General features: G+C 52.0%; 1 protein-coding gene across 4 annotated transcripts in view; it reads right to left on the reverse strand.

Annotated features, from left to right (window-relative positions):
* Nucleotides 1–8,217: 8,217 nt before the first annotated feature.
* LOC117485955 (PTB domain-containing engulfment adapter protein 1) overlaps nt 8,218–13,251 on the reverse strand; it is a 120,435-nt gene continuing 115,401 nt past the window's right edge. For all 4 annotated transcript variants that reach the window (XM_034134664.1, XM_034134663.1, XM_034134661.1 and 1 more), the window contains 3 exons: nt 12,745–12,886; nt 11,700–11,794; nt 8,218–8,974 (listed from right to left, as the gene is read on the reverse strand). In XM_034134664.1, coding sequence (XP_033990555.1) covers nt 8,903–8,974; nt 11,700–11,794; nt 12,745–12,886 — 309 coding nt within the window. In that variant the 3' untranslated portion in view covers nt 8,218–8,902. The remainder of the gene's footprint in view (nt 8,975–11,699; nt 11,795–12,744; nt 12,887–13,251) is intronic.

The raw sequence follows: 13,251 nt of genomic DNA on the forward strand, positions 1-13,251 counted from the left end.
ACAGGAGTCCTCACTGTGGAGGTGGGGGGAGACAGGAGTCCTCTGGACACTGTTGAGGTGGTGGGAGACAGGAGTCCTCTGGACACTGTGGAGGTGTTGGGAGACAGGAGTCCTCTGGACACTGTGGAGGTGGTGGGAGACAGGAGTCCTCTGGACACTGTGGAGGTGGTGGGAGACAGGAGTCCTCACTGTGGAGGTGGTGGGAGACAGGAGTCCTCTAGACACTGTGGAGTTGGTGGGAGACAGGAGTCCTCTGGACACTGTGGAGGTGGGGCGAGACAGGAGTCCTCACTGTGGAGGTGGTGGGAGACAGGAGTCCTCCGGACACTATGGAGGTGGTGGGAGACAGGAGTCCTCTGGACACTCTGGAGGTGGTGGGAGACAGGAGTCCTCTGGACACTGTTGAGGTGGTGGGAGACAGGAGTCCTCTGGACACTCTGGAGGTGGTGGGAGACAGGAGTCCTCACTGTGGAGGTGGGGGGAGACAGGAGTCCTCTGGACACTGTTGAGGTGGTGGGAGACAGGAGTCCTCTGGACACTGTGGAGGTGGTGGGAGACAGGAGTCCTCTGGACACTGTGGAGGTGGTGGGAGACAGGAGTCCTCTGGACACTGTGGAGGTGGGGCGAGACAGGAGTCCTCACTGTGGAGGTGGTGGGAGACAGGAGTCCTCTGGACACTATGGAGGTAGTGGGAGACAGGAGTCCTCACTGTGGAGGTGGGGGGAGACAGGAGTCCTCTGGACACTGTTGAGGTGGTGGGAGACAGGAGTCCTCACTGTGGAGGTGGGGGGAGACAGGAGTCCTCTGGACACTGTGGAGGTGGGGCGAGACAGGAGTCCTCACTGTGGAGGTGGTGGGAGACAGGAGTCCTCTGGACACTATGGAGGTGGTGGGAGACAGGAGTCCTCACTGTGGAGGTGGGGGGAGACAGGAGTCCTCTGGACACTGTTGAGGTGGTGGGAGACAGGAGTCCTCTGGACACTGTGGAGGTGTTGGGAGACAGGAGTCCTCTGGAGACTGTGGAGGTGGTGGGAGACAGGAGTCCTCTGGACACTGTGGAGGTGGGGCGAGACAGGAGTCCTCACTGTGGAGGTGGTGGGAGACAGGAGTCCTCTGGACACTATGGAGGTGGTGGGAGACAGGAGTCCTCACTGTGGAGGTGGGGGGAGACAGGAGTCCTCTGGACACTCTGGAGGTGGTGGGAGACAGGAGTCCTCACTGTGGAGGTGGTGGGAGACAGGAGTCCTCACTATGGAGGTGGTGGGAGACAGGAGTCCTCACTGTGGAGGTGGTGGGAGACAGGAGTCCTCTGGACACTCTGGAGGTGGTGGGAGACAGGAGTCCTCACTGTGGAGGTGGGGGGAGACAGGAGTCCTCTGGACACTGTTGAGGTGGTGGGAGACAGGAGTCCTCTGGACACTGTGGAGGTGGTGGGAGACAGGAGTCCTCTGGACACTGTGGAGGTGGTGGGAGACAGGAGTCCTCTGGACACTGTGGAGGTGGTGGGAGACAGGAGTCCTCTGGACACTGTGGAGGGGGGGGGAGACAGGAGTCCTCACTGTGGAGGTGGTGGGAGGACAGGAGTCCTCTGGACACTATGGAGGTGGTGGGAGACAGGAGTCCTCACTGTGGAGGTGGGGGGAGACAGGAGTCCTCTGGACACTGTTGAGGTGGTGGGAGACAGGAGTCCTCTGGACACTGTGGAGGTGTTGGGAGACAGGAGTCCTCTGGAGACTGTGGAGGTGGTGGGAGACAGGAGTCCTCTGGACACTGTGGAGGTGGGGCGAGACAGGAGTCCTCACTGTGGAGGTGGTGGGAGACAGGAGTCCTCTGGACACTATGGAGGTGGTGGGAGACAGGAGTCCTCACTGTGGAGGTGGTGGGAGACAGGAGTCCTCTGGACACTCTGGAGGTGGTGGGAGACAGGAGTCCTCACTGTGGAGGTGGTGGGAGACAGGAGTCCTCACTGTGGAGGTGGTGGGAGACAGGAGTCCTCACTGTGGAGGTGGTGGGAGACAGGAGTCCTCTGGACACTCTGGAGGTGGTGGGAGACAGGAGTCCTCACTGTGGAGGTGGGGGGAGACAGGAGTCCTCTGGACACTGTTGAGGTGGTGGGAGACAGGAGTCCTCTGGACACTGTGGAGGTGTTGGGAGACAGGAGTCCTCTGGACACTGTGGAGGTGGTGGGAGACAGGAGTCCTCTGGACACTGTGGAGGTGGTGGGAGACAGGAGTCCTCACTGTGGAGGTGGTGGGAGACAGGAGTCCTCTGGACAATGTGGAGTTGGTGGGAGACAGGAGTCCTCTGGACACTGTGGAGGTGGGGCGAGACAGGAGTCCTCACTGTGGAGGTGGTGGGAGACAGGAGTCCTCCGGACACTATGGAGGTGGTGGGAGACAGGAGTCCTCACTGTGGAGGTGGGGGGAGACAGGAGTCCTCTGGACACTGTTGAGGTGGTGGGAGACAGGAGTCCTCTGGACACTGTGGAGGTGTTGGGAGACAGGAGTCCTCTGGACACTGTGGAGGTGGTGGGAGACAGGAGTCCTCTGGACACTGTGGAGGTGGTGGGAGACAGGAGTCCTCACTGTGGAGGTGGTGGGAGACAGGAGTCCTCTGGACACTCTGGAGGTGGTGGGAGACAGGAGTCCTCACTGTGGAGGTGGTGGGAGACAGGTGTCCTCACTATGGAGGTGGTGGGAGACAGGAGTCCTCACTGTGGAGGTGGTGGGAGACAGGAGTCCTCTGGACACTCTGGAGGTGGTGGGAGACAGGAGTCCTCACTGTGGAGGTGGGGGGAGACAGGAGTCCTCACTGTGGAGGTGGGGGGAGACAGGAGTCCTCTGGACACTATGGAGGTGGTGGGAGACAGGAGTCCTCACTGTGGAGGTGGGGGGAGACAGGAGTCCTCTGGACACTCTGGAGGTGGTGGGAGACAGGAGTCCTCACTGTGGAGGTGGTGGGAGACAGGAGTCCTCACTATGGAGGTGGTGGGAGACAGGAGTCCTCACTGTGGAGGTGGTGGGAGACAGGAGTCCTCTGGACACTCTGGAGGTGGTGGGAGACAGGAGTCCTCACTGTGGAGGTGGGGGGAGACAGGAGTCCTCTGGACACTGTTGAGGTGGTGGGAGACAGGAGTCCTCTGGACACTGTGGAGGTGGTGGGAGACAGGAGTCCTCTGGACACTGTGGAGGTGGTGGGAGACAGGAGTCCTCTGGACACTGTGGAGGTGGTGGGAGACAGGAGTCCTCTGGACACTGTGGAGGTGGGGCGAGACAGGAGTCCTCACTGTGGAGGTGGTGGGAGACAGGAGTCCTCTGGACACTATGGAGGTGGTGGGAGACAGGAGTCCTCACTGTGGAGGTGGGGGGAGACAGGAGTCCTCTGGACACTGTTGAGGTGGTGGGAGACAGGAGTCCTCTGGACACTGTGGAGGTGTTGGGAGACAGGAGTCCTCTGGAGACTGTGGAGGTGGTGGGAGACAGGAGTCCTCTGGACACTGTGGAGGTGGGGCGAGACAGGAGTCCTCACTGTGGAGGTGGTGGGAGACAGGAGTCCTCTGGACACTATGGAGGTGGTGGGAGACAGGAGTCCTCACTGTGGAGGTGGTGGGAGACAGGAGTCCTCTGGACACTCTGGAGGTGGTGGGAGACAGGAGTCCTCACTGTGGAGGTGGTGGGAGACAGGAGTCCTCACTGTGGAGGTGGTGGGAGACAGGAGTCCTCACTGTGGAGGTGGTGGGAGACAGGAGTCCTCTGGACACTCTGGAGGTGGTGGGAGACAGGAGTCCTCACTGTGGAGGTGGGGGGAGACAGGAGTCCTCTGGACACTGTTGAGGTGGTGGGAGACAGGAGTCCTCTGGACACTGTGGAGGTGTTGGGAGACAGGAGTCCTCTGGACACTGTGGAGGTGGTGGGAGACAGGAGTCCTCTGGACACTGTGGAGGTGGTGGGAGACAGGAGTCCTCACTGTGGAGGTGGTGGGAGACAGGAGTCCTCTGGACAATGTGGAGTTGGTGGGAGACAGGAGTCCTCTGGACACTGTGGAGGTGGGGCGAGACAGGAGTCCTCACTGTGGAGGTGGTGGGAGACAGGAGTCCTCCGGACACTATGGAGGTGGTGGGAGACAGGAGTCCTCACTGTGGAGGTGGGGGGAGACAGGAGTCCTCTGGACACTGTTGAGGTGGTGGGAGACAGGAGTCCTCTGGACACTGTGGAGGTGTTGGGAGACAGGAGTCCTCTGGACACTGTGGAGGTGGTGGGAGACAGGAGTCCTCTGGACACTGTGGAGGTGGTGGGAGACAGGAGTCCTCACTGTGGAGGTGGTGGGAGACAGGAGTCCTCTGGACACTCTGGAGGTGGTGGGAGACAGGAGTCCTCACTGTGGAGGTGGTGGGAGACAGGTGTCCTCACTATGGAGGTGGTGGGAGACAGGAGTCCTCACTGTGGAGGTGGTGGGAGACAGGAGTCCTCTGGACACTCTGGAGGTGGTGGGAGACAGGAGTCCTCACTGTGGAGGTGGGGGGAGACAGGAGTCCTCACTGTGGAGGTGGGGGGAGACAGGAGTCCTCTGGACACTCTGGAGGTGGTGGGAGACAGGAGTCCTCACTGTGGAGGTGGTGGGAGACAGGAGTCCTCACTATGGAGGTGGTGGGAGACAGGAGTCCTCACTGTGGAGGTGGTGGGAGACAGGAGTCCTCTGGACACTCTGGAGGTGGTGGGAGACAGGAGTCCTCACTGTGGAGGTGGGGGGAGACAGGAGTCCTCTGGACACTGTTGAGGTGGTGGGAGACAGGAGTCCTCTGGACACTGTGGAGGTGGTGGGAGACAGGAGTCCTCTGGACACTGTGGAGGTGGTGGGAGACAGGAGTCCTCTGGACACTGTGGAGGTGGTGGGAGACAGGAGTCCTCTGGACACTGTGGAGGTGGGGCGAGACAGGAGTCCTCACTGTGGAGGTGGTGGGAGACAGGAGTCCTCTGGACACTATGGAGGTGGTGGGAGACAGGAGTCCTCACTGTGGAGGTGGGGGGAGACAGGAGTCCTCTGGACACTGTTGAGGTGGTGGGAGACAGGAGTCCTCTGGACACTGTGGAGGTGTTGGGAGACAGGAGTCCTCTGGACACTGTGGAGGTGGTGGGAGACAGGAGTCCTCTGGACACTGTGGAGGTGGGGCGAGACAGGAGTCCTCACTGTGGAGGTGGTGGGAGACAGGAGTCCTCTGGACACTATGGAGGTGGTGGGAGACAGGAGTCCTCACTGTGGAGGTGGTGGGAGACAGGAGTCCTCTGGACACTCTGGAGGTGGTGGGAGACAGGAGTCCTCACTGTGGAGGTGGTGGGAGACAGGAGTCCTCACTATGGAGGTGGTGGGAGACAGGAGTCCTCACTGTGGAGGTGGTGGGAGACAGGAGTCCTCTGGACACTCTGGAGGTGGTGGGAGACAGGAGTCCTCACTGTGGAGGTGGGGGGAGACAGGAGTCCTCTGGACACTGTTGAGGTGGTGGGAGACAGGAGTCCTCTGGACACTGTGGAGTTGGTGGGAGACAGGAGTCCTCTGGACACTGTTGAGGTGGTGGGAGACAGGAGTCCTCTGGACACTGTGGAGGTGGTGGGAGACAGGAGTCCTCTGGACACTGTGGAGTTGGTGGGAGACAGGAGTCCTCTGGACACTGTGGAGGTGGGGCGAGACAGGAGTCCTCACTGTGGAGGTGGTGGGAGACAGGAGTCCTCTGGACACTATGGAGGTGGTGGGAGACAGGAGTCCTCACTGTGGAGGTGGGGGGAGACAGGAGTCCTCTGGACACTGTGGAGGTGTTGGGAGACAGGAGTCCTCTGGACACTGTGGAGGTGGTGGGAGACAGGAGTCCTCTGGACACTGTGGAGGTGGTGGGAGACAGGAGTCCTCACTGTGGAGGTGGTGGGAGACAGGAGTCCTCTGGACACTCTGGAGGTGGTGGGAGACAGGAGTCCTCACTGTGGAGGTGGTGGGAGACAGGAGTCCTCACTATGGAGGTGGTGGGAGACAGGAGTCCTCACTGTGGAGGTGGTGGGAGACAGGAGTCCTCTGGACACTCTGGAGGTGGTGGGAGACAGGAGTCCTCACTGTGGAGGTGGGGGGAGACAGGAGTCCTCTGGACACTGTTGAGGTGGTGGGAGACAGGAGTCCTCTGGACACTGTGGAGGTGGTGGGAGACAGGAGTCCTCTGGACACTGTGGAGGTGGTGGGAGACAGGAGTCCTCTGGACACTGTGGAGGTGGGGCGAGACAGGAGTCCTCACTGTGGAGGTGGTGGGAGACAGGAGTCCTCTGGACACTATGGAGGTGGTGGGAGACAGGAGTCCTCACTGTGGAGGTGGGGGGAGACAGGAGTCCTCTGGACACTGTTGAGGTGGTGGGAGACAGGAGTCCTCTGGACACTGTGGAGGTGGGGGGAGACAGGAGTCCTCACTGTGGAGGTGGTGGGAGACAGGAGTCCTCACTGTTGAGGTGGTGGGAGACAGGAGTCCTCTGGACACTGTGGAGGTGGTGGGAGACAGGAGTCCTCTGGACACTGTGGAGGTGGTGGGAGACAGGAGTCCTCACTGTGGAGGTGGTGGGAGACAGGAGTCCTCTGGACACTCTGGAGGTGGTGGGAGACAGGAGTCCTCTGGACACTCTGGAGGTGGTGGGAGACAGGAGTCCTCTGGACACTGTTGAGGTGGTGGGAGACAGGAGTCCTCTGGACACTGTGGAGGTGGTGGGAGACAGGAGTCCTCTGGACACTGTTGAGGTGGTGGGAGACAGGAGTCCTCTGGACACTGTGGAGGTGGTGGGAGACAGGAGTCCTCTGGACACTGTGGAGGTGGTGGGAGACAGGAGTCCTCTGGACACTCTGGAGGTGGTGGGAGACAGGAGTCCTCACTGTGGAGGTAGGGGGAGACAGGAGTCCTCTGGACACTGTTGAGGTGGTGGGAGACAGGAGTCCTCTGGACACTCTGGAGGTGGTGGGAGACAGGAGTCCTCTGGACACTCTGGAGGTGGTGGGAGACAGGAGTCCTCTGGACACTCTGGAGGTGGTGGGAGACAGGAGTCCTCTGGACACTGTTGAGGTGGTGGGAGACAGGAGTCCTCTGGACACTGTGGAGGTGGTGGGAGACAGGAGTCCTCTGGACACTCTGGAGGTGGTGGGAGACAGGAGTCCTCTGGACACTCTGGAGGTGGTGGGAGACAGGAGTCCTCTGGACACTGTTGAGGTGGTGGGAGACAGGAGTCCTCTGGACACTGTTGAGGTAGGGGGAGACAGGAGTCCTCTGGACACTGTTGAGGTGGTGGGAGACAGGAGTCCTCTGGACACTCTGGAGGTGGTGGGAGACAGGAGTCCTCTGGACACTCTGGAGGTGGTGGGAGACAGGAGTCCTCTGGACACTCTGGAGGTGGTGGGAGACAGGAGTCCTCTGGACACTGTTGAGGTGGTGGGAGACAGGAGTCCTCTGGACACTGTGGAGGTGGTGGGAGACAGGAGTCCTCTGGACACTCTGGAGGTGGTGGGAGACAGGAGTCCTCTGGACACTCTGGAGGTGGTGGGAGACAGGAGAATGGGAGCCAAGCTGCCCTCCCTGCTGGACAATGTGTCCCCCCCCCTCCAGGACACCCTGTCCTCACTGTGCAGCTCCTTCAGTGACAGGCTGCTGCACCCCCGCTGTCTCACGGAGAGATACCGCAGGTCCTTTCTTCCTGCAGTGGTCAGACTATACAACCACCACGGCCCCCTGGTGGACCCCCCACACATAACAATGGAGACAATGACACCCCTGCTGTGAAATGACACCAATGTGCAATGATGTAAAAACACAAAAACAAACACAGACTACGACACCGCTGTTGTGCAACAACACTTGTGTGCAATATGTACATTGGAAATGTCTTACGAATGTTTCTTGTATATTTAAATAACTTTTTTAAATGTTAAATATTTTGTGCATGCCATTTCTAATAGTGTTGTATATTTGTTGTCTCCATCTTCACTTTTGCTTTAACAATGTAAATTCCCCCTCTGTGTGAGGAATAAAGGCATTCTGATTCTGAACATGTAAATGTGAAAGCCATTGAGATATTTGGGTCAGGGCACGATAATGGACCTGTTGACCATCCATAGCAACATCCTGGCAGCGTGGCTAGTCTTAACTCATTGAAGCGAAGAGAGGAAATACACAGATACAATAAGTCAATAAGCAGTCTGGGATTTTTTGCAGTAACGTTTTCTTTAATATCTGTAACAGCAAAGTCAATGCAACCAAAAGTAAAATAATGGAATAGTACTGTATATGGACAGAGTCCTAAAAAGTGCCTTCTGGTGCAAGAAAAGGAGATTTAAATGATGACAAAGTAAAAATACGAGTAGTAAATACTGACGTGGCAACTCAATAAAAGAAATCTAAAAACCAATGACTGTCAAAGGTGAAAAGGTGAGTAAGCTAAAAACATTAGACTGTATTAATGAATTAAACAAAAAGTATATTAATGGAGTAAAATAAGCCATGTGATGTTACGGGTTGGCTGAAAGTGAAGATACAGATTCCATTTATTTTCTTCGCCAGCTTCGCATACAAACAGGAATGTGTTAACGATACAGAATCAACAGTGCATACACACAAACGTCTCATATGAAAATCCTGCCACAGAGTGTACCATTGGACATATATTTACATCTCTCATTGCCTGTGCAAGCAAAAGTACTTCTTACAAAAATAGTTCTTTTCTACAATGGATCTGAGTTCACCTCCAAATATCGAAAAACCAATCAAAATGCAAATGCATATAAACCTCAAGACGAGCACTGTGACATCTTGACTCGACCGTGGAGTGGATTTTGGCACTTCTTCATACAAACAGGTTAAAAGTAGGCGACAAAGAGCATCTTCATGGCATCAGCAGCGGCTGTCCAGCGGGTCCAGGGAGAACACGGCCCCCTCCAGGGTCAGTCCCATTTTGAACCCCTCCTGAGAAACAGAGAACAGCTGTGAGGCTCAGCGGCCACTAACACCTCACAGATCACATGACCCAATGTAGATCAATGACAGGAGGTTGGAGTGATCTTTGGAATGGAGCCAATGGGGAAGAAAGTCATAAAAACGTGTGAAATAGAGAATGAAATACAACAAAATGAGCTTACTGTTGTTCCGTCATGCTTGGCCATGCGTTACGTGCAACATCATAAACAAACACAACGGAGCATGAAGCTAATGAGAGAAGCACTGTGGAACTCATTTATACCAGATGGAAAAGCTATTTCATTTATATTGGGCAGAAAAGGTTTTATTTGGCTCGAGAATAAAGCTGCACTTTTTTAAAATTAAATATGACAATCGTTTCACAAGTTATAGCACACCTTTTGCAATTATTGGCTGAAAATCCACATCCTACATGATAATACATGTGTTTGCTCTCATTCATTAATAAGCCTCAGCAGCTCATTGACTACAGAGCTGAAAAACACTGCTAGTAAACACACTGAAGCCTGAGCGCTGCAAACTGAATATAAACTGATGTTTGAAAGAAGGACGAGGTGAGTTCATCACACGATGTACCAGCATGCAACATTCTCTGAGGGCATGCAAGACACAGACACAGAGAGTACTGACCATCTCTGACGCTGCAGGTGGAAAAGACAAGAGATGCATTCACTTGTTAATAGTAAAGAAGAAGACTGAAGGAAAAGTGAAAATAAGAGTGCAACACTGCCTCCTAGTGGCCGAGTCCTGCTGTATCATGCAGACAGTCAGACTTTGAGTCAAAGTAGAAGTACAAGAGTGTAGGAATACTCTGTTAAAAGTAAAAGTCCAGCATTCAAAATGTTACTCAAGTAAAAATACAAAAGTATTACCCTGAAAATATACTTAAAGTAGTCATTGTGCAGATTGGTCCATTTCAGAATAATATATATGATATGTTTTATAATGATTGATCATGAAAGTGTTCTCAAAGCTGGTAAAGGTGCAGCTAGTTTGAATGACTTTGTATACTACAGAGTAGCTTGTGAATTTACTCCAGGTGGAACTAAAGTCTGATTTAACACTTGATTATATTTCACATCATTCATCCAGATCTGTAAAGTAACTAAAGGTATTAAATACATGTAGTGGAGTAGAAGACATTGAAATACTCAAGTGAAGAACAAGTACACCAAAATTGTACCCCAAAATGGCTTTTTTTTAAAAAAGAAAATCAATACTTCCACTTATTTTTCGTTGTTTGGTTTTTATAGTCTAATAACCCCTAATTTAGTGTTTTTTGAGTGACATACACACTTTCTGGAGAGTGTGATAACTCTGGGTATGTAGAGAACTTAATACTGCAGATAATACTGCAAAAAATGACAATTTCATTAAGAAACACTGATACAAAATACAGAATTAAAAACACTTAATGTGGGTCTAAGAGTAGGATTTCAACTCAGCAGACATGTTAAACCAGAACAATATGATAAAGATGAGTATCCGATCTCTGCATACATGTAATATTCAGGCAGTGTGTGGTCAGGGGACATTGATTCTTAGAACTTAAAAATGAACACGTATAGAACAATTATTAATGTAATTAAACAGCTGCTAATTAACAACTTGTTTTTTCATGTTCAGTTAATTAAAATCAGTTTATTTTGGCTTAATAAGCAATCTGAGTCCCCCCCCCTTTTCAAGAGCCCTTTAATTCATACTTCCAGACAAGTGTGGGATATTTTTTTCTGAGCAGTGAATAAAACTCAGCTCATTTATTTCCTCATCACACTGTCACATGGAAATGTTCCGCTGTTATATTAAAACATCTTCATTTGTTTTCACTGTTCAGTTTCCATTGTCACATAAGACTGATCCAGATAGCTCTGACCATGGCTGTCCTCTGTCTCCTGCTATCTGTATTTTGCGCAGTATATCTCTGAACGATGCGATGGTGATTCCACTGTGCAAATGGGCAACATTACCTCTACTATGAAGGATGCTACAAGCCTGTCCATCTCTGCTTTGGTTACCGGTCCTCCAAATTCTAATTTGTGCTGCTTCGGAGTCGGCGGCGGCGCACTCACAACATCCTCACTCTGGGTTCGGGGGTCCTTAGCTATTAGCTTCACCTTAGCATGTGTTCTTTGCAGGTGTTTGTTGAGGTTTGACGTGGTGTTGTGCAGCAGTGGATAACAGCTTCTGGCCTGGACACAGTTTGCACCTCACCGTCACATTCCTGTCTATTCTTCGGACGAACTCAAAATAATGGGCATACCTCCACCCCTCGAAAGCTATCGCTGACTCAGCCATGTTTATGCAGCACTGCACGCGGAGATGTGGACGCGTAGGTAAGACGCATAAAGGATCCTAATAACACATTAAGTGATGCATAAAATACTATTTATGAATGCATTTGTAAATGAATGTGTGACTGGGTTTAGTCCCTGATAAATATAAAGATAGTCATAATTATCCCTGAGTCAGCGCGGGATTGATTACAAAGGTAATTGTGCTTTTTTCAGAAGTAACCAGAACACAGAAGCACATGTGCTTGTTTTACTGCTTTTTGAGCAATATTAGGTCAAACTTGATCTATTTGAACACAATTAACTTTAATACACAGTGTGCTGGAGCCTTCTTAAAGTCTATAGACGGCCCACCACGGAGGCATCTCCCATGATGCTTAGCGGCTGTCTCCTATAAGAAAAGCTGACAGTGATAATCCCACCTGCATCTCGTCCAGCTTGGACTGGATGTCTGGAGGGAAGTCAGCGGAGCCGCAGGTGAACGGATCAAACGGCTCGGCACCAAACAGATCCTTCCCTGCACACACACATAAACATCACACACCACACACGCACACAGACACACACACATACACCCCCCCCCACACACACACAGAAACACACAAATACAGAAACATCACACACTGAAAACTGCTTCTAATGATAAATAATGTCTTATCTGTGCTAAGCAACAGAAAGTATGTAATTAAAATCATGTTTAAATTAGAAATAGAAATATAACCATTAATAAGAACAGGGATAATTAAGATTTTAAAGAGTAAAATCGAGCACTTACAAGGTACCTAAACCAAAAATATCCTGACTTCTGGAATTCTTTATCACATCTACATTAGTACTTCATCAGACAGCTGTTCTGTGAGTGTATATATCGGAGTTTTCAAATACCTCACCAATCTTTAGACTGATCAACTTTGGACTTTGGTTAGCGCCCACAAAAAGCCATTCAAAGTGAAAATAGACGTGCAACACTTTGGGATGACTCTGTGTCAAAAACCATGCCTGTCTGTGCAGTCACGTTTCCTGTGATAGATATTAGGATGTGTGTGTATGGAGTTTAACATGGTGTACGTTTCTCCTTATGTACGGTACAGGGGCCCGGAGCGGCCAAAAAGGTGTGGCCCCGTTTAAAAGAAGGCATCTGTGTCGTCCAGTGCAAACCTTTGAAAAATAAAGTTTACACAAATGCTTTATAACTATGTTCATATTTACAGTATGTTTTGATCATAATTATTAATGTGACAGAGAGTTATTTTTATTTCACATTTTGTAATTTTGTTTTCAGTTAATGAAAACATACCAGTTAAAAAATAAGAATGTTCCAGAAGTTTCTATTCTTTGTAAAACCTTAAACCAAACATTTAGGGTATTTTTAGGGCTGCAATCCTTCAATGTGAAAAACAAATCTCTCAGTAGCCTAAGCACTCATCTGAAACCTGTAAATCTACTGATCATGGAGGTACTACTCACTTATATCAGGTGGTAACGTGGTGGGGGGTGGGGGTGGGCAGCCATTGCTGGCCGGTGTGGGCACCAGGGAGGTGGCGGGGGAGAAGGGGACCATGTCGAACACGTCTGTAGAGAGCGGGGGCTTCATGGACATACTCCCTGCCTGAGAGTCAGGAGGAGGAGACGGTGAGTTCAGGGTCAGACTGATGTCAGATCAGACCACACAGCTACGTTTTTTATTTAAAGGCAAGAGAAGAAGCAGAAAAAAAGCAAAAGACACAAAAGCAGGAGACACCGAAGGCCTGTGTCCACAGAGCAGCTTCTTTTCTGAACGCCAGCACCTTTTTCCAACAAAGACTCAGAGCATGCCGTTGAATGCGGCCGCTTCGAGGAAAAGTGCTACACCCAGCATCTTTTTCATAGCGCTCTGATGTTTTTATGCGGCTGCTCGAAGAGCTTTGACTTCAAAATATTTCAACTTTTGATGGAGAAGCTTGTTTTTGGTTGTGTCTTTCATTCGGGAACAAA

This window comes from Trematomus bernacchii, unplaced genomic scaffold, assembly GCF_902827165.1.
Source record: "Trematomus bernacchii unplaced genomic scaffold, fTreBer1.1, whole genome shotgun sequence".
In the NCBI taxonomy this organism is placed as follows: Eukaryota; Metazoa; Chordata; class Actinopteri; order Perciformes; family Nototheniidae; genus Trematomus; species Trematomus bernacchii.